This window comes from Halichoerus grypus, chromosome 8 (assembly GCF_964656455.1).
Source record: "Halichoerus grypus chromosome 8, mHalGry1.hap1.1, whole genome shotgun sequence".
Taxonomy (NCBI): Eukaryota; Metazoa; Chordata; class Mammalia; order Carnivora; family Phocidae; genus Halichoerus; species Halichoerus grypus.
In genome coordinates, this window is record NC_135719.1 from 45,380,384 (window position 1) to 45,407,785 (window position 27,402).

The following is a 27,402-nucleotide window of genomic DNA, read 5'->3' on the forward strand; positions in this document are numbered from 1 at the left end:
TATAGTTCAACAGATTGGCAATTGCAGACCTTTCTTTTGTTTCCCAGAAGGTGGTGCAATAGCTCAAGTTTTTGGCTTCTCCTCACCTGAGCTGGTTCTGGAGCTGCACTCAGGACTACATGTAAAAAAAAGTCAGTCCAGAAGCTGGCAACAGAGGTAGGGAATGAGGGGAAGTGTAGGCTTAGCACCGTGCTTTGTGGTTGCCTACAGGCTGGTAGGGGGAGCCTGAAACAGGGTAGTCCCAGAGGTCCTTGTGTGGACCTCTTACTGAAATCCCAAAGCAGATAGCAGGGAATGTTCCTTCAATGTCCTTTAATAGTCTTCTAGTTTCCATTTCCTCTCCCTCTCCATCTCCCCAGTCAAGGAGGTCCCTCCTCAAAGCTGTGCTGCTGGGGTGAAATGCGTCCCTGGGCAGGAGAAGTACCCTGTTTTGAAGCTGTTCCTTTGTGTGCTTTAAAACAGGATGAGAGAAACAAATGAGCATCAGCTCAATGCAAGGCATGACGCTAGATGCTAGGAGTATGCGTTAAATGACTGTCGCACAACTGTATTTCTTAGTGTTTATTTCAATTCTTTTCGCATAGCTATAAGGTCAGAAAGTGGATATATACATACAAAATTCAAAACAACTTCCTAAAATGGCTTTAGTATTAGCCAGTTATTGGCATCCTTATTTTGAAAGTTTGAATTGTCAAATGTGTCTAAAGTGCATTCTTGCAAGCTAATCTATAGCAGCATTTGTTCTGTTTATAAAACCTTAAGTATCCAGACAAGAGCAGGAAACGTCACAAAAAAAAGTGTGATCTACATATATTTTTCCTTAAGCACCCAGGACAAAACACTTGTGTGAATTAGTTATTAAGTATATAAGAAATATACAAAACAATAGCATTATTAAAAAGTTCATATGGCAAGGCATGGAATATAAAAAGTGTGCTGAATCCTAGATATCTTTGGAACCATAGGGGGATCTCTGATCTGCACCAGTGTATGATGTATCTGAGGTCTGTGATATTCAGTATTCAACAAAGCTGCAAGATGACTCAGAAGACTCCTGGCATGGCTTTGGAGAAATCACCAACACAAATGAGATTGTCAGGTCATGGTTTCTTGCGCCTAAAACGTGAAAACCAGCATTTAGTATTGACTGTTGCAATCAGTGACACATTCATAGCAATTGGATCTCCTAGGAAAGGCTTTACAAGAACTCAGGTTTTACTGTGAGAAAGTTCAAATCCTGAGAAAGCAAGTAACGGTTATAAAATATATGTACCCAGTATTAAATTTAAAAAGCAGGATTCCTGCCTTCATCCTATTGCAGTGATTTTCCAACTTGCCTAAGGAATACATGTGTTAAAAATGGACACAAAGATTTGTATAGGTAAACATTTGAAAGGGGGTTTTACTAATATGGAAAATGAATAGACCAGACTCTTGGGTATGTGCTTTAATAGAAGGAAAAGTGTGATTCCTTCCCCTACCATAAATTCCACATTCCGTTTTATTTTAGTGAACACTTCGCACTATAATGAGACCAAGAGGCAAGTTCGGAAAGAATAAAGAACCGGAAGAGCTGTCATCCCTGACTAAAGCCTCCAGCCTCCCTCCTTACAGGTGATCTCAGTCCAGCCTCTGAGAGCTTTATGAGCGCTAACAGAGTATCAATGAGCATGAGCAATCTTCCGTCACCTCCTGTTAATGCTCTTACCACGCGTTCTGAGGTTCTCAGCCCTGCTGTTGAAGTCTGCTAGAGGACCCAGATAGTCCAAGGGGTAAACAGAAACCACATATGTCCTCTTAGAAGTGGATAGTAGGGAGAAGCGGTGATAGTGGAAATACTAGAGGAGGGAGAACACACACAGAAAGGCCCAATTAGTCAGGACTCACTTGGGTTGTGCATGATGCTGATATCCAGGTCCCAGCTGAGATCCTGCTCTCATCTCCACAGCCACAGAACACTAATAGGAACATTACAGAAGAGGAAAAGATCAGCTCCTCTCTCTAGAGTCTATAAACACAGTTCTGCTCAGACGGGCTCAGCCCCAGTGGAATCCCACATTGCTTTCTAGTGCAGCAGAGACACCTATGTTAAAATACCAGATCCGTGCAGTTTATTTGACAGAGGCCCCAAAGATGGTGAGCTGGAAGGGTCTCTAGAGATCATGCAGGTAATTTTCTTGAGGTTAGTGACCAGGGCCAGAGCTTGGCCTCCTAACACCATCTACCCTTCCCATGCTCTTTCTAGAGGAGGCTCTCATCAGGAGTAACAGTGAGTAACAGTTCCACAGGGCATTGTGCTTCTGTGAAGATTCATTCCCACCAATTTGATGTGAACTGTTGTTATTCTACAGGGATGCTCTCTGACTCGATCCTCGGGCCCTATCCCTCTACACTGAAAACAGGAACCTTGAGCCAGAGAGCTCCAGTAGGAGCAGACTAAATAAACAGGAGGACCTTGGCAGGTTCGCAGGGAACCATGCCTACAGGCCCCACTGGCAATGTCAGATCAGACCTCAGCTGCTTCAGAGAGCAGGAAAAGCTGGAGCCGGGGGCTTAAAATAGGTTGCCCCTAACTTTCATGAAGCAGACAAATATTTAATTTTTACCCCTACCCTTGTTTCTACATCAGTCCATTCCGACTCTGTACCATCTGGTGGGGCAGGTGCTGCTGTGGAAGATCTTCGTTTTCGACTGTGGAAAAACAGGAAAAATACTAGACATGGGATATCACTACACTCTTTCAGATAATTAATGCTACATCTTATAGGATATTGTGTTCTGCAAGAATAAGCAGCTAAGAAAGCTATAGCCCTCTGAAGAGAGACATCTGATGATCACTCACCCAGTTGGCGATTCTTGTTTTAAAGTCTCAATATCCGTAAACTGAACAGACTGTCCACCACCTCTTGTTTTATAAACATCACCCTGAAGCCGAGAGAAAGGTCAGCATTATACTTTGATATACATGTATTTCGAACTGAACTTAAGATTCCCCATGAAACAGTAAATAAAGCCCTAGTCACGAAAACCAGATGGTGCTGCAGACTGTGCTATTAAAGTACTTGAGAAATTCTCTCTCACTAAACAAAAGTCCAATGCAATATAATCAGTAACATTCTTAAATTGCAAAAAATATTCCTTTTTGTTCAGTCTATAATTTAAAAATACCAAGGGTCAAGAAATCTACCAGAAATTTCTAAATGTTCTAAGGCATTATACTGTCCTCTGGGTATACCACCTCCCTCATAGTACAGTCTTATTTGTAACTCTGGTTATAATTAAGAACCATCCTCTAAATTAAATTTTCTCCAGTTGGCTTTTACTTCCCCCATTATTCATTGACTCTCTGATCAAAGGATAATTTTTCTATAGGCGAGGGAAGGGAAAGGGCTCTGGGTAGCTCAGTAATAAGAAATGTTGATAGGTCACATTTTAACATGGGTTTTTTATCTGGAACTGACAAATGGTAGGAGTTCTTTGTTTGGGTTTACTTTTACAGTAGTGGTTAAAACTAACTCTACAAGTACATAATAGATCTGGAGTTCCTCTAACAGAATCCTGAGGATCTGAGACAGTTCACTAGAGAGCAGCTGATTTAGTCCTAGTTTAGCAGATTTAGAGCCTGAGCAGTTCCTTTAGTTTTCTAAGAAACAAACAAAAAGGTTGTATCAACACCCATGTATCTTCGTTGACACTGCCTGTGTGTCATCAAAGGAACAGAATAGTAAGTGGTTTTTGGCGAAGTTGACTTTCTGTGTTTTTCGTCCTGTGTCAATTTGTTTTTACCTTGATTAGTTTAGTTTCAATCTCCCCATCGGAGGCTAGTTCCTGGTGGGTCAGCATGTACTTCTCACACTTAGCTAGTGCCTTTTCATTTGCAACAGATACTGTGATGGCGTGAGGGACATGTGGCTGCATGACTGTCTCAGTTTGCACGTTAGAGGCAGGCTTATGATCTACCCATCTGTCTCCTGCAGAGCGAGATCGTCTGTGGCGGAGACGAATTGGTGGTGCGTTCTGATCAGGTTGAAAGAGGAATCGAGAAACAAGCATAACCCAGCATTAATTTAAGGGTATTATTAGAAGTGCAGCAGGTTTGGCTACATTAGTTGAGGACAGTGTCAAAACAAATGCACAAGCCTTTCAAAAGCTAAATATGTTACTCAGGTAAGTTAAATGTTGTCTTTGTATTTAAGCACAAGACCAACAAACATCTTTTAATACCGCTTGTCTATTATACATTCTACACCAGGGAGCTTCTCTTTCAGCAAAACAATGGAAGGAAAACTTCTGGTTATGCTGCCAGGCTTTCCTGCGTAGGTGGTATTCAGGAGAATTCATTTTATATTCCCTATCAAAACCATTATTTGTGCCTGCCATTGTAAGGGACTCTGTTAGGTCCACAACTATGTTAAAAACTTCAGATGAGGTCAATAAAAGCCCTAAACATGCCACGGGCCTCTAAACAAAGAGGAAAACACTCCGTATACAAAGACAAACAATAAATAAGTAAAAACTAATGGACTGTATGGGCCAAAATGCTAAAGAACATAAGGTATAATAAGAAACCTATGTATAAAATGATTAAGAGAATATAAATGAAGTACTTCTGACTGCTTTGAGATCTTAAAATCTCAAACAGAACTTCATGACAAGTTCAAATACAATAATGGCTAAAATATACCAACTATTTTTTTTTCTCAAACATTTCATGAAGATTCCAAGAACCAAACTAAAAATGTAGTATCAAATCAGTCTCTATCAATCATATAATAAAAAACTAGTTGCTTCCAGTTGACTATCATGTAAATCTGGGAAAGTTAAATTTAGCACATTCAGGCCAAGAAAAAGTATTTCACATACAGAACATAGTTCCAAAGACAACTCATTGCTTCATACATCTGTTTGTATAACTGACAGCAAATGAAACAGTCTGTCACAGGCCAAATCCTTCCAAGCTGGTCACATACGAAGGTCCTAACTTTAAGATGCCTGTCTGGGGAACTGAAGCGTTTCCCCTATGTAATCACAATCAACAGCTGAAGTGCTAGTGACAAGTCATCGCTACTATAGAACCTGGGCCATAGAGTTGGCCACAGAAGATGCCCACGCCTCCAGCAACCCAGGAAACTTTCCATTCTTAAAGTGGCCTGATGTTGAACAAGAAAGTCAGGCTCTCGTGACCTACCATTTAGCAAAGGTGATAGTTTTCCTGAACACATTTAGCAATAAATGCATTATGAAACTAGCTTCAGAAAGATAATTATTACAATCTACTATCATTTATGGAATCAAAGATATTTACAACTTCTTCCTCACTGAAGTATAAATTCAGCCCACCTGACATAATTTTTGGCCAAAACAAACCTAGATATGTTGTTGATACTAGCCTAAACTTTGCTGCACTTCTAAAAAGATCTGATTTCAAGTGAGAAGTTAAAGGATCTCTAGTAAATCCTCTTAAATATCTGAGAGCCGAATTAGATACCACATTAATGTTGACCAGGCTTAAGCAGGCCTTGAACAGTGTTCACTCTGTAAACTTTCATGAAAAATAAAGGGGATTTATTAGAGTTGATCAGAAAGACCAGTCACCATAATTTGCTCCCTAAAAAGTTTTCAAGCAAAATTTGCAAAGTAAAGAACTTAGGCTTTAGAATCATCTGTTGTCTTGGTAAATACCTTGCAATTCATTACTATCCCTTAATAAGCAGGAGTGCAGGCCATCTAAATGAAGCTTATCTGTACCCTAAATTATAGGAAATCTAAAGTAAAATACTATTAATTTGTTAAAAGACAAATTCTAAAAGAACTATAGTAAGATTTTACTAAATATAAACCCACAATATTAACTTGGTCCATTTATTCAGAGTCAAAGGAAAAACTTTAATCCTTAAGAAGAGAATTTAAGCGTGAATTTCTTTAAACACCCTTGACTGAGGCCGAGCCTTTATAGGTTGAGATAAAGGTCTTGAGATTAAAAACAATTTACTGGACATGCAAACCTTCAGTAGTTACAAAACAACAGGCCTGGACTATTCAAAAACAGTCAAGATCATGAAAATCAAAAAAAGTGTGTGGCCGGGAGACTATTTTATATTAAAAGAGATTGAAGATACATAATAACCACATGCAGGGCATTCACTTTGTTAGGATCATAGATTAAAAATAGAGGATATTTATTCAATTAATGTTAACTTTCTTAGATTTGATAAAGACTGTTTATACAGGACAATGTCCTTAGTAGGGATGACGTGTCACAGAGGGTAGGGAGTTCCTTTCAGAAGTTCAAGGAAAAAATGATTATATATCTATATAAATGACAATTGGTAAATCTAGGTAAGAGGTAAGGTAACTCAACTTTTGAGTTTGAAACTTTTCAAAATAAGTTTGAGAAAATAACTTTAAAAATAAAAGTTCAAAAGCAGCAAAAAATTTGAGGAAGGAAAACAAAGAAAAAATGGAAAATGTGCTCTGAGACACTCATGCGCTGATTTTGTGGCTGCTCATTAGCTTCTGCAAATGAAAAGCCCAGGTTACCCCGGGATGCGCCCCACTGACCCGTGTTCGCTGGCGGTCTCACGGTGGCCAGATGTGTTACAGCTCTTTCAGATGAAGAGCTAGGCCTCAAGTTCAGGGTGGTTTTTCAAAGTAAATAACAGAAAAATTAGACCTTGTTTATATTTAGAGTTCGCCCATCTTTCCATTGAACTTTCTGAATGAATCAAGTCACAGAAACCCCCACCAAGCCCCGAGATTCGACGCTCCGGCTACGATGCTTTAAGAGAACACCAGCACTGACCCTGCAGCAGTGGTCCTCTTCTAGCTCTACCTCATTTCTCAGTGTGGGAACCACCTCCCTGCCTTCCGTCCAGTACATGCCTCGCCTTCTGTCTGACACGACACAAGTTTTACTTTGTCCTGGCTCCTGCTGCCTACGCCTTGCAATAGAGGTGACATGGACAGGTGTGTTGTACGGAGGCATTTTCTGCTCCCATTCCGAAATACAGGAAGCTACAGAAATGCTGCTGCAAGAGTTAGAGCGCCTACGTAGCTGCGGCTGGCTCAGGAGCTGCTGGCCGGTGGGAATCTGAGCAATATAGTTACTAGAAAGCTAAAAAAATGGAAGAGAAATTAATGAGCAAGACTGAAACACCGAGAGAAACAATTCACTGCTTTTCTGTCATTTTAGCACATGTTAGAATTATTTTTACTGAGTTACTCAATGTTTTATTCTGAATTTGCACTAAATTTGTGTTTATGCTAAACTTAGAAATATTTACATAGTGAAGTTGGAGAAATACAGTAAGTAATCTAAAACAACAAATGGAGCGGCCTAGAAAGTTACCTAATCTGAACAGATTTTCTCTAGTGCACGTGACTCCCCAGCCACGAAGAACTTACAGGTACTGGTGACGGGGAGACAGCTCTTTGAGTGCCTTTTTCCCGGTCCCGCTCCCGAGAGGGTCTCTCTGGCTTTTCGGCTTTGGGTTCCGTAACAATAGCCTTCAGTTGTTTCAGTTTCTCATCTTTGACCCAGAGTTTATTTTGCATCTCCAGCTGCTTGGCTGCCACCCGGCGCTCCTAGGTTAGCGACAGGGACACATCTCTAATTCAGTCACACCAAACGCACGCACCCAACCACCAAGCCACCCCATTTCCTAAGAATGACCGGCCTCCCGGAGTCCAGCACGTCTCATCATGCATTTTAAGGGCAGAGAAAGGAAATGGAATGGACTGAACAGAGGCTCCTGCTGCCGCCGCTGCCGCCACCACCAAAACCCTAGGCCTGGGAACACGATTCAGAACACCTCAGGTGGAAATCAGTCCTCGTCCCAGAGGTAAGCACCGCGGGAGCGACACTCACGCATTCTTTCTCCCACTTCATGGTCGTTTCCGTCACCATGCCTTGCAGCCTGGCTTCCAGTCTGCGTTTGTCAGAAAATTGCCGCTGAAGTTTCTGGTTCTGAGTCTCGAGTTCCTGTTGCAAAGTGCGCTTATCTTCTTCATAGATCGTAGTTGTCTTCTCTAAAATCTCAATCTGGGAAGGCAGACCGTTCTGTTCAGGATCTGGCTTATAAACACTGCATGTAGCTGTGAACTAATCACTTTCGTGATTTGCTCATGCGGGCATAGTTGTGGAAAGAAAAATCATGGAGAAAACAGTTCCCTCTACAATTTCATCTGAATTCCCACCTCCATTCCTAGAAGTTAGAACTTCTAAACAAGGTCCTCACAGAAAAGACGAAGCTTTAATTGACTTCATGTGAAAATGATTTTCACCTAAAATTAGACCTGAATTTTGTTTTTAAGGCTGTTTTCAGAAGAGAGGACACTATTGGTTGAGATGAGCTTCTGTCTAGAATGAATATCATTTATGGGTACCCCCTAAATGATACTCTGTAAATAAAAGAACAAACCTATCATCCTAAGTCAAAAAGCAAGCCATAACCAGAGCTAAATTCAGGAAAGCCCTCTAAAAACTCACTTGTTTGGTCCAAGAACATTCTCTCCAGTTGGTAAAGTCTAACGCAGAAAATTAAAAGAGTATATTACCCCTCTAAAGCTCTTCACTCACATTTCTTCTTCTGGGGTGAGGTAGAGATTAGTAAGGAGCCGGGTGCTGCCTCTCCCTCAGTCAGCAGTGGTGAAAGGCCGGGAGGGCGAACACTAGGTCACACAAAGCAGTGCTAACCTGCCAGCACGCACATCCACTAAGTCATGCCAAAACAAACCTTATACTCTAAAGTTTTGTTTTTCTTCTCCAGTCGTTCTATTTCCAATTTCTGTCCTGAGATCACCTTTTCTTTTTCATTTAGTTTTCCTTGAATGTAGTTTTCTTTATTTAAAACAGCACTGTCGAACTCTTGCAACAACGCTTTAAATGTAATAGCTGAAACAAAAGCATGCAGGCCAAGTTTACTCCCGATTCCAAAATAACCAGTGAAGTCAACTTTTCCTAACCGGTATGTAGCTATTCAGCCAATCATGAGGGTTAGTCTGTGGCAGAAAACACGTTGAGAAGGAAATCAAGAGTCTGGTTCCCAAATCTACATGAGAGATACTCCTAGAGGCTGGTTTGTACTGAAAAACACGGAGTCTTTCATTTTGCACTACGGCATTCCTTGTCAGCCCTTACAGGTAAGTAATTTGCTTCAAAACAAATGCAAAAACAGAAATAACAGATTTAGGATCAGTTGGACTTGAAATCGCTGGTACACCAATTACTAGTTATGTGACTTGGGCAAGTTACTTAATTTTTCTGAGCACATTTCCTCCCTTCAAAACAGGGCTATAGATACCACTTATCTCACACTTTTCCACTGAAGATTCAAATGAATTGATGATGATAAAAATCGTAGACCTGCTCACTGAGCACTTGTATGTACCAGGCTGTTTGTTCACTGTTCTACATGATTCTCACATATTACCTCATTCCCACAACACCCTCTGAAGTAAGAACAGTTCAAATCCTCATTTTGCAGATAGGGAGACCAAGAAGTGGAAGATGAAGTCATTTGCCCAAAGACAGTCTTTAATATGTAGTATTTATGAAGTGCCTTGCCAAAGTAAGTAACTAGTAGGAACTGAAAGCAAAGTAGCTATTACTCCTTTGTGTCCACCACTGTAGATTTTAAAAAGGGAGAGAATACACACCCACCTGTTTCTTCTGTTTTATGACCTGTGGGAAAGTTCCTTGTCAGTCTAAATGAACAATTCCTTGAACACTACAAAGTGCAGAAACAAATAACCCTTCCTTAAAGATCTCAGATTCGTTAAAATTTCTGGAGTTGAAATGATCGCAGACCGCTTTTGGCCCTTACATTGTTTGTGAAACTCATCGATCATCATCTGCCGTAGGTGATGTCGTTTCTCTAATGCCTCGATCAGCCTGGGAAGAGTCTGCTCGTCGTTGATATCCAAAAGTTCACAGGATGGCAGAGGTGGAAAACTCTGTAAAACCACTTCTGTAACCAATGGTTCTGCATTGAATTATAAAAAATTATAAGTTACACAGGAGAGAAAGCTTATTTAAATAACTTAAATCCTTGTGATTAGAATAACCCCCAGTTCAATGAACCATGTACTTTCTTGAGTTGTCACGATCATACTTCCTTAAAAATGAGGTATAAAAAAGGAAAAGTGGGGAAAAAAAGAGTTATAGTATGTAACAAAAGAAAACTTATTTATCTCATTTACACTTTGGTTCTTTTTTTTTTTTTGCACTTGGTTCTTGAGAGGAAGGGAAGTAAGTAGTAGTTCTCTAATGTGAAATCGATTTTAAGGAACGAGAGACCAACAGATATCAGTGTGCACATGATGTGACACCAAATCATACCATCTCCAACTGGACCTCCCCGAGCCTGGTTTCTGTATCTCCTTCCAGGCGTCAAACCACATATTGCCTTGTCCACTGGTCTTGCCACTTCAACTTCTTGGGTCACTTCTGCAAATCTCATAACTTGCTAAGATACAAAACACATCAGAGGGGGGTTTTTTGTTTTTGTTTTTATAAATCAGCATATTCAAGTCCTTCAGAAAATACTTAATGAAATAATAAATTGGTCATTAGTTCATTTCTGTAACTAATGGTTCTGTATCAGTTTTAAAAATATTTAAAATGTCATTCTTCACATCCAAATAGTTGTTTTCTCCATAGAAACTCTGAGACTTTATAAGATAAATATATCAAAATTACCAAGCTCTCTTCATAATCTTCAGCCTTTGGATTCACACACACGATCATGCGTACTTTACCTTCCCCATCGAAGTAGTTCTTGAACAGATGGGTTAACTTTGAATCTCGGTATGGAACCATCTGTAAATACATTCAAACCCAAATATATAAGGCACAAGAATGCACACAAACAAAGCTCTACAAATGATGGATGACAGGCTGTTGCTTACTTTGTTAGTTCCGTACATTTGGTTCTCTCTCAGGACTTCCATACATGTTCTTAGCGTCATTAATGACTGATTAATGTTACCTGACAGGAAAATATAAACAGGAGACATTTGAAAACAATAGAGTAGCTACAATGTGGTCTATCTGCCTATAAAATCCCCACTTATAGAAATACTATATGGAAATTACAACTAACAGGTTTTAGTGGCTCAATCTAAGGAGCTGTCCTCACATGGCCTGGCAGTATTTCAGGAGTATTTTAATATCAGTGTTTCAAGAGGGGGTTGAACACCATCCTTCAAGGATTCTATCAAAAGGACTGTCCATGGAATGCAACATTATATACTTCATGGCCCATAAAGTTTCTTCCAAATCTTAAATTCTATGAAAGTATATTAGATGCAGATGTTTAATATCCTCATATTAAAATATTATCTCAAAAGCATGACAATTTCAGGCTTCATCAGCACTGAAGTCCCCCCAGCACCCAGAGGGTCTCCTGTTTCCAACAGTGATGTGTGTTAGGATCCAGCTAACTCTGTCCCCTCCACAGCCAAACAAGGATTCTTTTTTTTTTTTTAAGATTTTATTATTTCTAAGTAATCTCTACACCCAATGTGGGACTCGAACTCACAACCCTGAGGTCAAGAGTCACATGCTATACTTGAGCCAGCCAGGCGCCCCCAAACAAGATTACTAAGGCAACACAGCTGTTACTTCTGACCACTCCTGTTTGGACTTCCGAGCCAAGGCAAGCCTGACTTCGTCAAGCCTCCAGTAATGCAGGAGATCTCACTTGCAGAGACCCCCAAATACATCAGCTAACCCCCACCATGCTCTCATTCTTGGTCACCTCTCAAAACACAGAGCTCATCTGTGCCTCCATATTGTCCCATGATTCATGATTCCTCTTCCTTGACCCCAACTCCTGGTGTCCTTCCTGCTTCCACTGTGCTCTCTGGAACCCAAATTCCTGTTAACAGACTTCACTACATCTTCACACCTCTCACAGAGAGCTCTACCCATCTCTCACTAATTGCCAGGGTTTCTTAACCTGGGGTCCATGTTGTCCATGGGTATGTTTCAGGAAGTCTGCATACTTGGATGGGAAATAAATTATACCTTTATTTTTTCCTGACTTCTGAAATTTAGCAGTTCCTTTCAATTATGAATGTAGGCCAAAAATATTAGTGGTACCTGTGATTTTTGTCAGTACAAATCATAGGTAATTTTACAACACATTACAGTTTATTGCTGATCAAGATATTTATATTCATTACTACTTTGAAATTATGTAGTTATAAGACCTACTGGTGCATCTTTAATTAGGGCATTAATAAAGAAGCATGTAAATTATTGTAGTGACAAATGCCTTAAGAATACTTTTGGGGGGGCACCTGGGTGGCTCAGTCAGCCATCAGACTCTTTTTTATTAAGATTGATTGATTGATTTCAGAGAGAGTACAAGCAGGGTAAGGGGCAGAGGGAGAGGGAGAGGATCTCAAGCAGACTCCCTGCTGAGCGTGGAACCTGACGTGGGGCTTGATCTCATGACTAGGAGATCGTGACCTGAGCTGAACCAAGAGTCAGACACCCAACCAACTGAGCAACCCAAGCACCCCAGGCATCCACCTCTTGATAGCAGCTCAGTTCTTGATCTCAGGGTCGTGAGTTCAAGCCCTGCCTTGAGCTCCACGCTGGGCATGGAGCTTACTTTAAAAGGGGGAGGGTGGGTTGCACCTGGGTGGCTCAATCAGTTAAGTGTCTGACTTCAGCTCAGGTCATGATCTCAAGGTCCTGGGATCGAGCCCCACATTATGCTCCCTGTTCAGCAGGGAGTCTGCTTCTCCCTCTCCCTCTGCCCTGCCCTCTGCTCGTGCGCTCTTTCTCCCTCTTTTAAAACACATTTCCATCTAATCAGTTTCCTCTGTAATCCTGTGTATTTTATGTTATTCACTCAGGATTATTCTGAGAAGTGTCCATGCAGTCATGGTGCAAAGCCCTGCAGGCTTACCCTCTAACTGTCAGAAGGACAGTGCTCCCTGCTGCAGCCCAAGTGAAAATTGCTTGTTTTCTGAAGCCTGACATTTTATAAGGATGGTGAGCAGAGGAGGCCAGCAACATTCTCCTAGTCCCTAACTGCTGCCCTTCCATGTTCCCCCACATGCCTGCTCCTGGGTCATTCTGGTGTCGGTGAGGACTACTCTAACATGCTGCCAGAGGACCCCCACTCCCTCAACTCCAGTCAGTCTCTCTCTTCACCATGGGAGCCGCACAGCTATGCCCACACCCCACTTCTTTATCACTCAGAACCGCACCACCTCTAGAAACCTGTGCCCCAACCACAATCTCCTCTTCTTCCCATGCTCACGCCCTCGTTTTTGTCCCACCTGTGACCTGTTCCCCATCCATATCAACACTGCTAGTCCTTTCTGGTTTTTTCCCAAAGCATCAAAACCCTCAAGCTTCTACTTTCTTCCACTGAGATAAACCTCTTCCCATCAAGGTGAATCCTTCCTCTCATGATCTGGTTTCCAGATTCTCTGTCTTATATACACATATATAATGTGGAGTTTTTTTTGTCATCTCACTTAGCTATCACCTTCTTTCTCCTTCCCAGGCTCTTCAAATCAATCACCTCAAGCATCTGTTCCTCAAGGCTTTGCCCTCAGCCTGTTCCCATGTGTCCTCCATGAATAATCTCATCTCCTCTGTTGCTTCCATCATATTGGCAAAACCTAAACCTATACACCTCAAGCCAAATCTCTCTCCTTGCAAATGCGTGTACATCCAGTGACTAGGCACTTGAACTGGAATAAGCTGAACACATCCGGCACAAACGCTGTAATGGCCCACACCTGCACCTCAAACTGCTCTCTCAGCCAAGATCTTGGATCTGCCCTCCCCTCCTGCTTCCTGTCCACATGCAATTCGACTTCCTAACTAGCTCTCACTTTTCTCACACCCCTGCCTCCAGGGCACAAGATTGCTCCTCTGAATTACTGCAAAAGGCTCCCAACTGCTCTTCATATCTCTAGACCTGCCTCGGTACATTAATCCTCTATATGGGAAAACAATCTTTCTAAAGATCTAAATCTTTGTTGACTTTAAGGGGAGGCTGTATAACCGTGGAAAGACACAGTGTTGAGAATCCAGCCAACCTCGGTTTAAACCCAGGCTCCAGTCTTAGGAAAATTACATAACCTCTCCCAACCCATTTCCTCATCTGAAAAATGGGTATGACACAATCCTGAAAGGTCAGAATCAAGAAATGGAGCCCATGCATTGTTAATACTGAGATACACACTAGTCCTTTAATAATTGGCAACCACCATTATTCCTTCAGGACAAAATTCAGACTTTTTAATATGACAGACAAGAGTCCTCTTGGCCTTGCCTTGCTCTGCCGCCTCAGTTGTCATGGGTCACCAACCCACACCCTTCCACTTCAGGGACCTTGACCCTGCCATATTCTCAGTTTACAAGTGGCTGCCTCCTCTGTCAAGGATGACTTTAACCCTATCTTCCATATAGCTCACTCAATTGAAGTGTCAACTTCATGAGTTTCCCCCCTAAACTTCCCCTTACACACACCCCCAGACTGGATGAGTGTTCAAATACTAGTGCACAGTACACACTCCATAAATGCTATTATGTAAAACATAACCTGAATGGCTACACTAATGAAAGATTAAAAAAAAACAAACACAAAAAAACACAGATTTCCTTCCAATCCGCTTTGTGTTCAAAGATTTTTCCCACCTCTAAAAGCTAATTTTCACCAGTATGAATGTTGGAATCACTGTTAAACAATCACTTAATTTTAAGGATCTAGTAGTTTACTGACAATAGATACAATATGAATATAACTTGCTTTATATTTATTTTAATCACTTACCCTTATTCTTTTTTTTTTTTTTTTAAGATTTTATTTATTTGAGAGAGAGAGAATGAGTGAGAGAGAGCGCGCACATGAGAGAGGGGAGGGTCAGAGGAAGAAGCAGACTCCCTGCTCAGCAGGGAGCCCGATGCGGGACTCGATCCCAGGACTCCAGGATCATGACCTGAGCCGAAGGCAGTCGCTTAACCAACTGAGCCACCCAGGCGTCCCTCTTACCCTTATTCTTCAAGAAGTCAGTGTATTGTAACATACTGATACCAAATCAGCATTACTAAAGAAACAGCAATGACCACTAAGCCTCTAAATTACCAAAATTGAAGACAATTATGCTTAAACCACCTATCAATAAGCAGATGACAGCCTGGCATTGCAAGTTTTTGAAAGTTGTAGCAATCAATCACTACTATGCTGTGCTCACCAGCTTCACGTAATCTGTTCCCTTCTGCTTTTGTCCGGTTCGTTCTTTCACTTCCAGCAAGATCTACCAGGGACAACTGGCTTATAGTGATTTGTTCCTTTTCCTGAAGGGAAGATCGTAATGCCAATAACATAAGGTATAACTGGTTTACAATGTTCTTTAAATATATTCCAGTCAACAAATCATTAAGTCTTATGAATATCATGTTTGCACAAGTCAAAACAGTAGGGTCAAACGATACAGGTTTTGGGGGAAGAGTCTGCTAAGAGCATATGCTCAATATACTCATGGTAGTGATGATGACTTGCCCACTGTCTGGTCTTCCACATTATACTCTAAGCTCCATGAAAGCAGGGACTGCCTGTCAACCAATGTGCTCATCTCTAGCACCCTGCACAGCACCTCATGCGCAAGATCTCAATCCATGTCTGCTAAGTAGTGAGTCTAGAACAGGCCTATCCTAAATTTTTCTATAACTAGATACTTAACAATTTTATAATCGAAAAATTTCATAATACTCTAATTGTATAAGAAATGAAAAGTAAGAGGTACATAACTGATTTGTAATATTAGAGGTGTTCAAAGGACAGCAAGCGTATATGGAGGCTTGACTTACAGGCGTTTTCTAGCTAACATTTATAAGTGCTGAGTCTGTGTTAAGTCAGGCCCTGGCCTGAGAACTCTAGATACATTGCCTCCTTTAATCCTCACAACATTATAAAGAGTTTATGATAGGTCAGACAGCTGGCAAATTAATAGGACTCAGAATTCGAATCCTGGTGGTCTTCAGTACGCTGCCGTACATCTTCTCATGACATGCGGAAACCTTCATGATAATGTTCACATGGAATTACACTTTAATAGCTTAAAGTTATTAAATGATTCCTATTCAGCTCAAATGCTTTTACTAATTGATGTAAGCCTTGTAGTGTGACAGGCCAGCAGTAAAGGATGTTCGGCAAATGGGAGCCCTACTGGCCTATCAGCCAAGAGAAGAATAATTTAGAATTGTCATCTCCTAAACCATACCTACCCTGGAAAGTTAACCGCTGACATTTTAAAACCATTAACTGAATTCCCACATACAAAATGAGTCTTCAGAGATAAAATAATGACTCATACATACTCATTTTACCTCCTCTATTAAAGAGATTTATAAAAGATTTATAAACCTTTTTCACAGCAAAATTCCAGGTTCTCAGATTCAATAGCCAGCTTCCCAAAACCACACTCTCTAATGGAACAATTTTTAAATGTCATCACCCACATTTAATAATTCTAGAATAGTCTTCATTGCAGTCAAACTTCCCTGATTTAACTCTAGTTCCAAAAACTCAGGGTTCAGTTAAGACAAGAAAAACTCCACACACTACAAATTTACCTGTAAGACGTTGTCTCCATCCGCATCCAAGGGAGCCTGAACTAATTTAATGTTGAACACGCTATGGGAACGGCTGGACTCACGATTCAAATGTGTGTTAGCAATACGTCTCTTTTTCTGGCCTGTGATAACAGACATCACTGATCAAACCTGAACTCAGTCATTACAGTATACATGCTTTCTACGACAAAGTACTGCCATCAAATTATAGCAGCAACTCTCAGGATTATATTTATTGTTTCAGATTTTCCTAATTTTAGCTCCGTTTCTGACCTCTCCAGAAAACTTCAAAAGCCTCCTCAGTAGATTTCACTTCCACTTCTGTACATCCTGCAACATACATGTTATGGTTCTTATCTTCACGCAGCAATTTAGATTGTGGCGGTCTGTGAGAAGGAAAAAGACATCAGTCTCCTAGATGATGAGATCCTAATATCTCAGCTGAAGACTAGAACTAAAATGCCAGGCCACATGACATCGATTCTTACCATAGGAATAGGAATAGGCAAGAGCTCCAAAAAAATAGGAAATTTGGGTAAGTATAAGGGTATATAGTCAGGATTAGTTACATAACGGGGTCACAGGAATCTATGTTCTAGAAGCTTTGCTCTAATTTGTTCTAATAAAGCACACAAAACACTTACTAAACAAGTAGAGAACAAAACAGTATTATAGCAACATCACATGCACAGGTTAAGCATCAAAATCTAGCCTTTCCCTAATTTTAAAGATCAGTAGAGAGCTGGTTCTCACATCAGAATCAGCAAAAGACAAATTCAGAAAGAGTTTGGTATATACTAGGAGTGGCAATCTTTTCAAAGTGGCTGGTCAGGTTTTGATCTGCACAGTAGGATAAAGATGGAAAGCCTGCTGGGTCTCAGTCTCGTGAGCGGTGGGGGTAGAAATGTGTGCCAGCCACCATCACTCAGTACAGGGCAGATTCCCCAGGCAGCAGGGAGGGCTTAGAGGTAGCAGCCAGCCCGCGAAAAACCACCTACATGCAAACATGCCACAGACGCCAACCACTAGTATAACTGCACCCTTTCTCCTTAAGGAAAGAGTCAATGTCATCACATACACAAAATCTGTGTTCCTCATGGGCGTGCTGCAACTGTTCCACCTACCAAAGGAATAAGGTGTAAGTTACTGTTTCTACAGCAGCCAGGCTCAGTCCACAGTAGTGACGGTCACAATGAGTCGGCTCTTAAAAACCCTCTACTTACAATATTTCTTTATCATATTTTCAAGTTAACCAGCTCAAAAAAGCAGAATAAACACCACCTAACCAATTAAATCTGAATTCAGTGCCAAATATGCACCCAGTGAGTTCATTCAAGGAGTTACCAGAAAGGTTACAAGGCATGCAAGGCACATTTGTCAGTCTTCCTTTTGTAAGACTAAAACCAAGATAGGCTTCTTTGAAAATAATCTCATTTAAAACAAACCAAACAGAAACTTGGCACATGCGCAAAAAAGTGAAATGGACTGGTAGCAACGAATGACACCACAAAAGTTGAGGAAAGTGAGTACACACAACTGATACTCTGAAACAAATGGGAAAGGAAGTAATCCATAAATTGCTTAATGTAATTTATTAAACCTGTTCTCAGTCTCATTGTTTTCTAAATATCCAGCTGTTTCTCCAATAATGTTCAGTTAGTCTTCATATTATTTATGTTCTGAGAGGCCCTAACAAAGACAGCATTGAAGATAAGCATTTAGCTTAAGAACAAAACCATCAACTCAAGAACAAGATACTAATATGAAATGAGCCTCCAGAGTCCACTCTGGCACAAACACGGATGGTGATGCCAGGCTGTAACTGCTCTTCAGTCTGAGCCAGCCAAGACCCAAGGAAATCTAAGGAGTTGTCTTTTAACTCTGGTGGAATGATGATACAGATGTAACTTCATATTAATCAGGGATGAAAGATCTGTATTAGTTGTATGGACAACAGCTTTGGTCTCTGCTCTGTAGATTACCAACCACAGATGGTTAACGTGGCTATGAACTCCCAACACTAAGTGTTAGGTTCTTGAAAGGTAACCCCACAGGGACACTTCCTTACACAATTACAGTCCTTCTCAAAATACAGCCCCAAGGCCAAGAGTTCTCAAAAGTAATGTCTAAGATGAGTATTCAGGTCTCTCTTCTCCTTAGATGCCTTAACCCACTGGTTCCCTAATATAGCTGCATGTCTGGTGAAGAATAAAACTATGCACTGAACACCAACTGCAGGATATACAAGTTTCATTTCATTGTGAAAACAAAAGCATTATCACCATTTATCACTGAGAAAACTAAGGCTCACTGAGGTAAAGTGGCTTCCCCAAGGTTAAGCAGCTAACATGGGACTCTCTTCACTACTTACTTAGGCTTTATGGGATCAAACGGCACCTCTTCCAATAGATCATATATGTAATTATTATATATTTCAATATAAGAGACAAATACACCATAGACGCTGTCTTCATCAACCTCTTCTGCTCTGCAGAATTCTTGTACATTTATCATATCTGCAAACTCTGGGTCTACTTGTCGTCTGAAAAAAGAAAAAAGCCAAAAAGTCTGTTCTTTCACACTGAGTCAGTATCAAAAGTAAATGATCTCAAGGGGAAACTAAAAGATGTAAGTTAAAAGACCTGTCACTGCAAGCAGAAATGCACAAAGCAATCTATTGATACTCATGGTCAGCCAACAGTACCCCCCCCACCCCCCGCCCATGTCCTTACAGATACACAACACCGGCTTTTCTACCCTCTCCCACCCAGAGTGGCACTTTCTCTAAATAGAAATTCCAGGACCATGTGCTCAAAACCAAAGAGAACATCTGAGCAAATAAACTTAATGAAGAACATTCCTCAACTCTGATCTCACTACAGTCAACTGTCAGACCAACTCCCCTTCATGTTCATCATTCCCTATGCCTGCGAAAGCCACCAGACAGGGTTCCCCTTAGGCTAGTGTCACATTGAATGTAATCACTTACTTGCTAGAGGGAGTCTTTGGATTGGGCATGGCTTCTCTTTTCTGCCGTTCTAACAAGGCGTCAACTTCACACTGTATATCCATGCTATTCCTGTCATTAGATTTAAAAACCTGAAGTGGGGGTAAAAATCGGACCATGATTTTTTAAGAATTTGACTTAAATAGCAAGAAACATATTTGAGAAATAAGAAACATTTACTACTTAAGGTTTCAAAATGTATCCAGTGAATTATTTTTCCTTTAACACTACTGTATCCACAGGTCTCTTGGTCCCTATGCCCTCAAGTGAAATTACACTTACGTATCGTTTAGCTTGAAATGACCCTATACTGTTAAAGATCATGTCCAAACAACGAGGAAGCAGACCTCCTTCTCCTGGAGAACCAGTCATCGTGTGAGTTTTTCCACTTCCTGTCACACCATATGTGAAAAGGAGACCTACAATGTAGCAAGTCACGTGGAGTTATATATTGAAAGTCACACTGGGTTATATCTTAAAAGTCCTCCACTTTTAATATTTCTTCATTGTATTAAGAAACACTTAAAATTAACCAGCTCAAAAAAGCAGGATTTAGGGGCGCCTGGGCGGCTCAGTCGGTAAAGCATCCGACTCTTAATCTCAGCTTAGGTCTTGATCTCAGGGTGGTGAGTTCAAGCCCTTCATTAGGCTCCACGCCCAGGGTGGAGCCTACTTAAATAAAAATTAGAAATTTTAAAAAGCAGGTTTTATACCACCCTAACAAATCAAATCTGAATTCAAGGCCAAACAAAACCAAATATGCAAGTATCAAAAAAGTTTTTTCAGAGGGGGACAAAAAAGAAAATGTAACAAAAACTCCAATAATCATACCATTTTTGCCATGAATGAGGTCATCTACCAAGGGATTAGCCACAACATCAAAGAGTTCCTTCTGGGTGGTATGAATGCCAAATACTTGTTTAAATGAATACTGAGTCTGTGAAGAAGAAGAAAAAAATAAAAAGCATATGAATGGAATTTCACTCTATCTAAGCTAGAAATACACCCATTTAAATGTATTCAGTTGGGGGCTCCTGGGTGGCTCAGTTGTTAAGCATCTGCCTTCGGCTCAGGTCACGATCCCAGGGTCCTGGGATCGAGCCCAGCATCAGACACCCTGCTCAGCAGGAAGCCTGCTTCTCCCTCTCCCACTCCCCCTGCTTGTGTTCCCTCTCTCGCTGTGTCTCTCTCTGTCAAATAAATAAAATCTTAAAAAAAATAAAAATAAAAAAATAAAAAATAAATTAAAAAAATGTATTCAGATGTCTTTTAGTGAACATTTAAGATCTAGACATACAAAGAAAAAACATGAAGTCTTTAAACTTGGAACCCTTAAAAAAGTCATGACATAACTCAATTATACCCCTTATAAAGAGAATGTAGAAGTCTTAAGTCCACTAATGCTTCACAGACCAAGGCTGATTTTGGACAACAAAGATCAAAATTATCATGACTCAGTCACAGACTTGTGAAAATCATCAAGCCTTTCTCCATATACTAATTTATCACTTGCTCTTTTAAAATGCCATAGCAGCATAAAACCAGTACCATTTTAAAATCAGAAATGAACTGTAAATATAATCTCATCTGAGTTTTTCTATGAAGTAAGTTTTAATTGTGACCTTTAAAAAAGTCAATACTTCAATTATCAAATCTCTATCAAAATATGATTATTATAACGCTGTAACTATATTACCAAAAATATTACCAAACTCCTATTTGGAAAATTTGATTGGGGACTGAGGTATATATAAATATATTTTCATGTAAACTAAATTGTCCTAATTGTCCAGAGCCTGAAGTTTTATTATTTCTGTTTTTGTTATTTTTTAGTTTTTTTGTATTGTAGACATTACAGTTGTTTCTGTGACCTTCCTGAATTTCGCAATTTTTACTTCACGAAGGTCAGTGCTTGCTGAGCTATTTGTTACATGAGCATTCACTAGAATTTATTATGGATTATAGCCTTTGTCAAGCAGCACCCCCTTTCCTGTTTTATACCCTTGTCCTTAAATTCAACCTGTACAGATATCACTACCATGACGCTTATGTTTTTAAAATTAGCAGTTCTGTCCCCCCAAAAGGAGACGTGTCTAGAATAGTACTCAAACGTACACTAATACAACACGTACCAAGCACTGCCTTAGCCTGGCAGTGAATCATTTCACTCTTACCTTCGATTACATACTATTATTATGCTCATCTGATAACTTGTTAAAGATCACACACCTGCTTCAGCTAGGCTAACTCTCACTTCGTGAAGGTTTTATTCCAATCCTGTAAAACAGCTGTAGAGTTCACAAGAAGAACAAAGAATCTTAGAACGGAAAGGATACACATAAAATAGTGCTGACAGATCAGTCAGATGACCTCCAAGTTCTTGTGAACAAACCCCTCCTTACCAGTAAAGAAAACCAAGGCCCAGAGGAGGAACTTGCCCAATCCTATGGTGCTGACTGGTATCCCAGCCATTTCCAGGCCAGCGCTGCCTTCTGTGACAAGGCAGTGAGGACTGCTAATCCTCACCAAGCTTTCTGTCTACTTATACATATGAAATTAATCTAATAGAGAAGTGAAGTTCTTCACAGTAAGGCAGTTCTCAATTATTTGACTTCTTTGAAGGCCCACTCCTCCATGAAGCCTTCCCAGACTATTCATTCATGCTTCATCCATATTCACTGAATGGGGAACAGGACAGATAAGGTGCATATCCCCGCCCAAGCTTACATTATAGCAGGGGAAAGAGACAATAAACATACCTCTTGATGTGCTAATTGCTTTCAAGGAAGCACATAAAGGGCAGACCAGGACAGAAGCAGGGAAGACTGCCACTTCTGATAAGGTAGTCTGGACACTCTCTCTCAGGAGGTGATGTTTAAGCTGAAATCCACAGATGAGGAGCCATCCATGATAAGAGTCAAGAGAAAGAAAAGTCCACGCCAAGAGAACTGCCCTGAAGCAGGATCCGGGCTTAACCAAGGAACTCAAAGGACTGGATGACTAGCAAGAGATGACCGTGGAGAAATAGATAGGAAACAAATTAAGCAGGATTTTGCCATTTAAAGACTTTATGCCTTGAAAGATTTTAAACAGGAAAAGGGTCAGATCAGATTTACACTTTAAAAGATCTCTCTGGCGGCTCTGTGGAAAATGGACTGGAGAGTAAGATTCAGAGAAGAAGCAAGCAGTCCAGTTAGATTTCAAAGTATGGTCAGCAAGCCAGTGGCCCTCTGGAAACTGTTTTGTTTCCCTAGAAGGAGAGAATTAGAGAAATCTGGAGTAAGTTTAGAAACTTTTTTTTTTTTTTTTTAAAGATTTTATTAATTTTTTGACAGAGAGACACAGTGAGAGAGGGAACACAAGCAGGGGGAGTGGAAGAGGGAGAAGCAGGCCTCCCACAGAGCAGGGAGCCCGACGCGGGGCTCGATCCCAGAACCCTGGGATCATGACCTGAGCCGAAGGCAGACGCTTAACGACTGAGCCACCCAGGCACCCCAAGTTTAGAAACTTCTGTAGCCATTTGACATGGCTGCCACATCCCAGCATGTCATCACTAGGCTCATCTCATTGAACAGATTATCAAATCACTTCTCTATGGACTAACTCAGATGGCAAAGCTACATGAAAGTATCAGTCATGATAAACTGAGAATCTTAAAAAGCTGTTCCTTCACCACAGATCATTTGAGAAGCACTAGTCTTGGTAATTATAATAGCAAGGCCAAGACCGGCGGTGGCAGTGGAGATAGAAACAAAAGGACAGTTTCACATTGGAGCAGAACTGATAGAATGGGATACGAGCAGGGACACATGGTGCTACCATTGATTGAGAGAAGACAAGGGAGGAAATGATTCAAAGGGGGAAACAAATCAAGAGTTCTTTTGGACACGCAGAATTTGAGATGCCTATATGACATACAAACAGTGGATGTTCAAGTTTAGAGGTGAGAAAAGGTCTAGGCTGAAGATAAAACTCCAGAATTATTATGTATAACCAACATTTAAAGCCGTGGGAAAGTGTAGAGAAGAGAGCCCTGGGTATAGCCCACCCCACTACTGAGAGGTTGGAAAAGGAAGAGGAGCCCACAAAGGATGGACAGTGAGAGCCGAGAACATGAAGACCTGGACAGGAGACAGGAGAGGGCTTCAGGAAGGATGGTCCTGCTGAGAAACAGATTATGAGGACAAGAGGTGTCCATCCAATATGAGCAGTCCAGAGGCCACTGGTAGGCTTCTGACAAGCTCACAAGAGCAGGGTGCACGAGAGTGAAAGGCTGCTAGAAAGTAGAGACAACAGTCTGAATCAATGCTTCCTCCTGCATTCCCATAGTCCATCTCTTTCAGCACACCGGTCTGTCTTCTATCTGTGCCTCCAACTCAGCTGTAAGCCCCGTAAAGGGAAGGATTGTGCCTTACTCATTTTTGAAAATCTCTTTCTGCCCTGCAGCTTTAGTGTAATGTTTGTTGAACTGAACTAAACTCACTTTGCTCAAGATTTTACTAAAAAATAACACTTCATGAAAATACACAATGCCTATTGCTATTTTAATATGCACATGAAATTGTATGTATGTGTGTCTGTGTGTATAGCCACCCAGCACAATCATTCATTAAATGATCCCTAACCTATACTCTTAAATAATCCAGTACAAGAAATTAACTTGTAAAAGCAATCCTCTAAACTCAAATATACCAAACATATGCCTATCCACACTTTATATATGGTGGTTATAGGGAAGTAAACAAGTTTTTCAAAAAAGTGGAAACATGAATTGTGTTAAATGTAAAAAATGGTAAAGCCCTTCAGGAGAGAACATCTCAAGTAAAAACAGCTTGGTTCCAATGGGAATTACCTCCTTGTAGTCTCCATTTCGGTTGAGTCTGTAACCCTCAGGAGTATGAAGCTGAACAGTTGTATTATTGATCACTTCTATGCAGCACTCTTGATCAGGAAGGCTCAGTGGGCGCACCCTACAGTATACCTGAAATTACAGGAAGGTGCTTCCAGAACGAAAGTTGACTACTTTTCATTTAAGCTTCCCATTCATTCATCCAACACTTGGTTTCTCAACATAAGAGATTTATATAAACTTAGAGCTATGAAAACCAAAACTTGCTACCAGAAATTGTCAGATGTAAACAGATATATCAGATACAAGGGATTTTAAATACACATAGAATTAAAACAAATTTGGATAACAAAAGCATCAAATCACACAGCTTCTCTACAGTATTATTATACTGGCACAAATTGAATAAAGCTGTATACTACCATTAATACAAAAATTTCTAAAATTAATAACATCATACAATGAGAATTATTTGAAAAGCTGTTAGAATTCTTTGAAATTGGATGTCAAATAAAACTTGGCAGCTTAACACTTAATATACAAGTAAATATATACAAATAAGTATAATAATATACATATATACAAATAACCGCAACATCCAAAACACGACTTCTCAATCAGTGATAGGGTTAAGGAAAAACTGTTCAGCTGTATGTGCAAAGTATCTGGTTCCCTCAACTTAAAACAAGAGACATATTCCAGCGCCAGTGAAGGAGAGAGAGAAAAATATCCCAGAGCAAACCAACCTTCTTTTATTTGCCATTTGCCTTTAAAAGCAAGTTCCCAAGCCTGAAACTCATGAAATACATGCTATTATGATTAGTTACTGGACTGAATCAAACTGTTCTACACCAGAGTCTTTATGAAGTGTGCCATCAGTTACTATTTAACAGCCCTGAAGATGGGAGAGGACGCTCATCCAAGCAGAAATTTCCCTGCCTTCCGAGAAAGCAGGAAGAAATCTCCAGGACAGTTGAAGAATATTTTTCATTATCTAACTTTTCAAATTATAATTAGTTATAGGAGTTATGCAGTTGACAACCAAAGACTTCATTTTACTGGACTATGAATCCTCCATGGAAACAAAATTTTAAAGCTGGAACCAGCCTTACCTATTTCACTAAATGTTTTCGGACTCTGCTTCCACATCTCCAACCTTTCCAAGTATATATAGAAGACAGAAAAGGCCTGAAGAAACACACACACACACACACACACACACACACACACACACACACACACATATTTATAAGGAGACCTTACCCCAACTGGGTCTTTAAGACTCGTTTGGGATCCTTTCTTCACTAGAAGTTTCCTGGGCGTCTTAGTCCTCCTGGTCATAGGTTAAAAAAAATTCAGTTCAAAATAACATACAAAAACCTTACCTGTAATTCATACAGAGACAACCTTCCTAGGGTTTATAAAGTTCTCCCTTAGCAGTTCCAAAACATTACACCCCAACATAAGAATAAGCTGCATTAGAAGAAAGTTTGTGGCACACAATGCAAAAGTAAGGATAACTGGGTTCAGGAGATGGTTTCAGTACTAGATAATAGTTCTATATTTAAAATAGCTTGCATTTTTTCTTGAAGGACAATTTTACAAAAGCACTGCAAATTTGAAAAATCTACAGATAACTGACCACGCTTATCTTGAAGGCATTTATCTATGCACACAAGCACACACAGGGCTCCAACAGCCATTGCCAAGGCAGACTGACAAGGATTAACTTCACCAAATGATAAAAAAGTAGATGGGGAAATCCATTCTTTCATCAACATGTCTATACTTTTAAGAAACAATTGTTTATTGAGTTCTCCAAGCTATCATCTTGTCCCCAAACAAAATTTAGTCTCCAACCTGCAATTTCTTGATCTCTTAGAATCCAAACAAAAAGACACTTTGACTTCACCAATTTCTCTAGCATGCGGCTTTCCTCCAAGGCAACCCCCACATTTATCTACGGTGCAGATGAACATTTAACAATAAAATTAAGTGTAATTATTGGCATGGACTACAGATTATTAAAATATTTTCTCAACACATTCCGAGATGAAACAAGCAAATTAGTGTTTTCAGTACAAAGTATTGTGGTTTTCCTTAAACTCAATTTTTGTTTTTTTGTTTTTTAAGATAAAAGATTTTGACTTCGGCCCCTTAAGAAAACCAGCTGCGTTTGGCAAAGTATTGCTTTTACCCAGGAGCGGTCCGGACGCGGGGCAGCGCGGGCGCCGGGTCTGGGGCAGGAATGCGGGCTTGGGCGCTCGGGGGCGGAGCGGGACGGTCAGCCGGCCCAGACTCCCGCCACAGTACCTGGTCTCGGCCTCCAGGCCACCGGCTGGGCTCGGAAGAGCACGCCGCGCTCGCGGGGGGCCAGGGCCCTCCAGGGACGAAGGCCGCCCGGCGCCCCCACTACCAGGGCACAGCCCGCGGGGCGACCCCCCGCCCGCAGCACCCGCGGCAGAGTGCAACCTGGGCGCGCCGGCGGCCGGGCGGGAAAGGGGCACTTCCTTAAGGGCTGGCGGCGGCGGTCCCGGAGCCAGGCGGGTGGCACCCCGGCTGACGGGAGCCCGCCCGGCCCAGGGCTCCCCGTTCCCCTCCTCCCCCGACGTGGGCCGGCCTCTCCTGCCCTCGGGAGGCGCGGGGCGGGACGCCGGACCCCGGCGTGAGGGGGAGTCGTGGAGGGCGCGCCGCGGACCGGTCCCCGCCACCCGGGCTCCCCCCTCAGCGGCCCACGCGGGGGCTCCCACTTTGGGGGCCGCGGCCCGGACAGCACGGGGCTCGGTGCAGACCGAGGAGACGCCAGCCCCAGCCCCGCGGCCCGGTACTCACGCTGGCTTCATGGCAGCGGGCTCCGTGCTGGCCGGACGCGCGCGCGGGGCGCCGGGCTCGATCGGGCGGGCTGGCGAGGGCGGCGGGCCACAGGGACGGACCGCGGGA

At 41.4% G+C, this 27,402-nt stretch overlaps 1 protein-coding gene and 2 long non-coding RNA genes across 5 annotated transcripts in view; 2 read left to right on the forward strand and 1 right to left on the reverse strand.

The window, feature by feature from the left end:
• LOC144382879 (uncharacterized) overlaps positions 1–27,402 on the forward strand; it is a 1,041,026-nt gene that overhangs the window by 903,288 nt on the left and 110,336 nt on the right. The gene's annotated exons all lie outside the window — the stretch shown is intronic.
• Positions 549–27,382, reverse strand: KIF23 (kinesin family member 23). Of its 3 annotated transcripts, XM_036113605.2 has the most exons (24): positions 27,295–27,382; positions 25,726–25,795; positions 24,466–24,594; positions 20,445–20,550; positions 19,896–20,032; positions 19,596–19,705; positions 18,978–19,148; positions 17,685–17,726; positions 16,880–16,992; positions 16,607–16,728; positions 15,226–15,328; positions 10,909–10,988; positions 10,700–10,819; positions 10,340–10,466; positions 9,825–9,983; positions 8,736–8,893; positions 7,868–8,041; positions 7,405–7,584; positions 6,803–7,114; positions 3,787–4,017; positions 2,843–2,925; positions 2,613–2,691; positions 1,888–1,958; positions 549–1,116 (listed from the first exon to the last, which is right to left on the reverse strand). In XM_036113605.2, exons 1-24 carry the CDS (start codon positions 27,303–27,305, stop codon positions 1,101–1,103), a joined length of 2,904 nt encoding a protein of 967 aa, XP_035969498.2. In that variant the 5' UTR covers positions 27,306–27,382; the 3' UTR covers positions 549–1,100. The 3 variants fall into 3 exon arrangements, with proteins under 3 accessions (XP_035969498.2, XP_077935278.1, XP_077935279.1); XM_078079152.1 differs by lacking the exon at positions 17,685–17,726; XM_078079153.1 differs by lacking the exon at positions 6,803–7,114.
• On the forward strand, positions 7,578–10,013 carry LOC118549318 (uncharacterized). The gene is made up of 2 exons (XR_013450421.1): positions 7,578–7,841; positions 9,862–10,013. It is a non-coding gene; the product is annotated as an uncharacterized LOC118549318 (long non-coding RNA).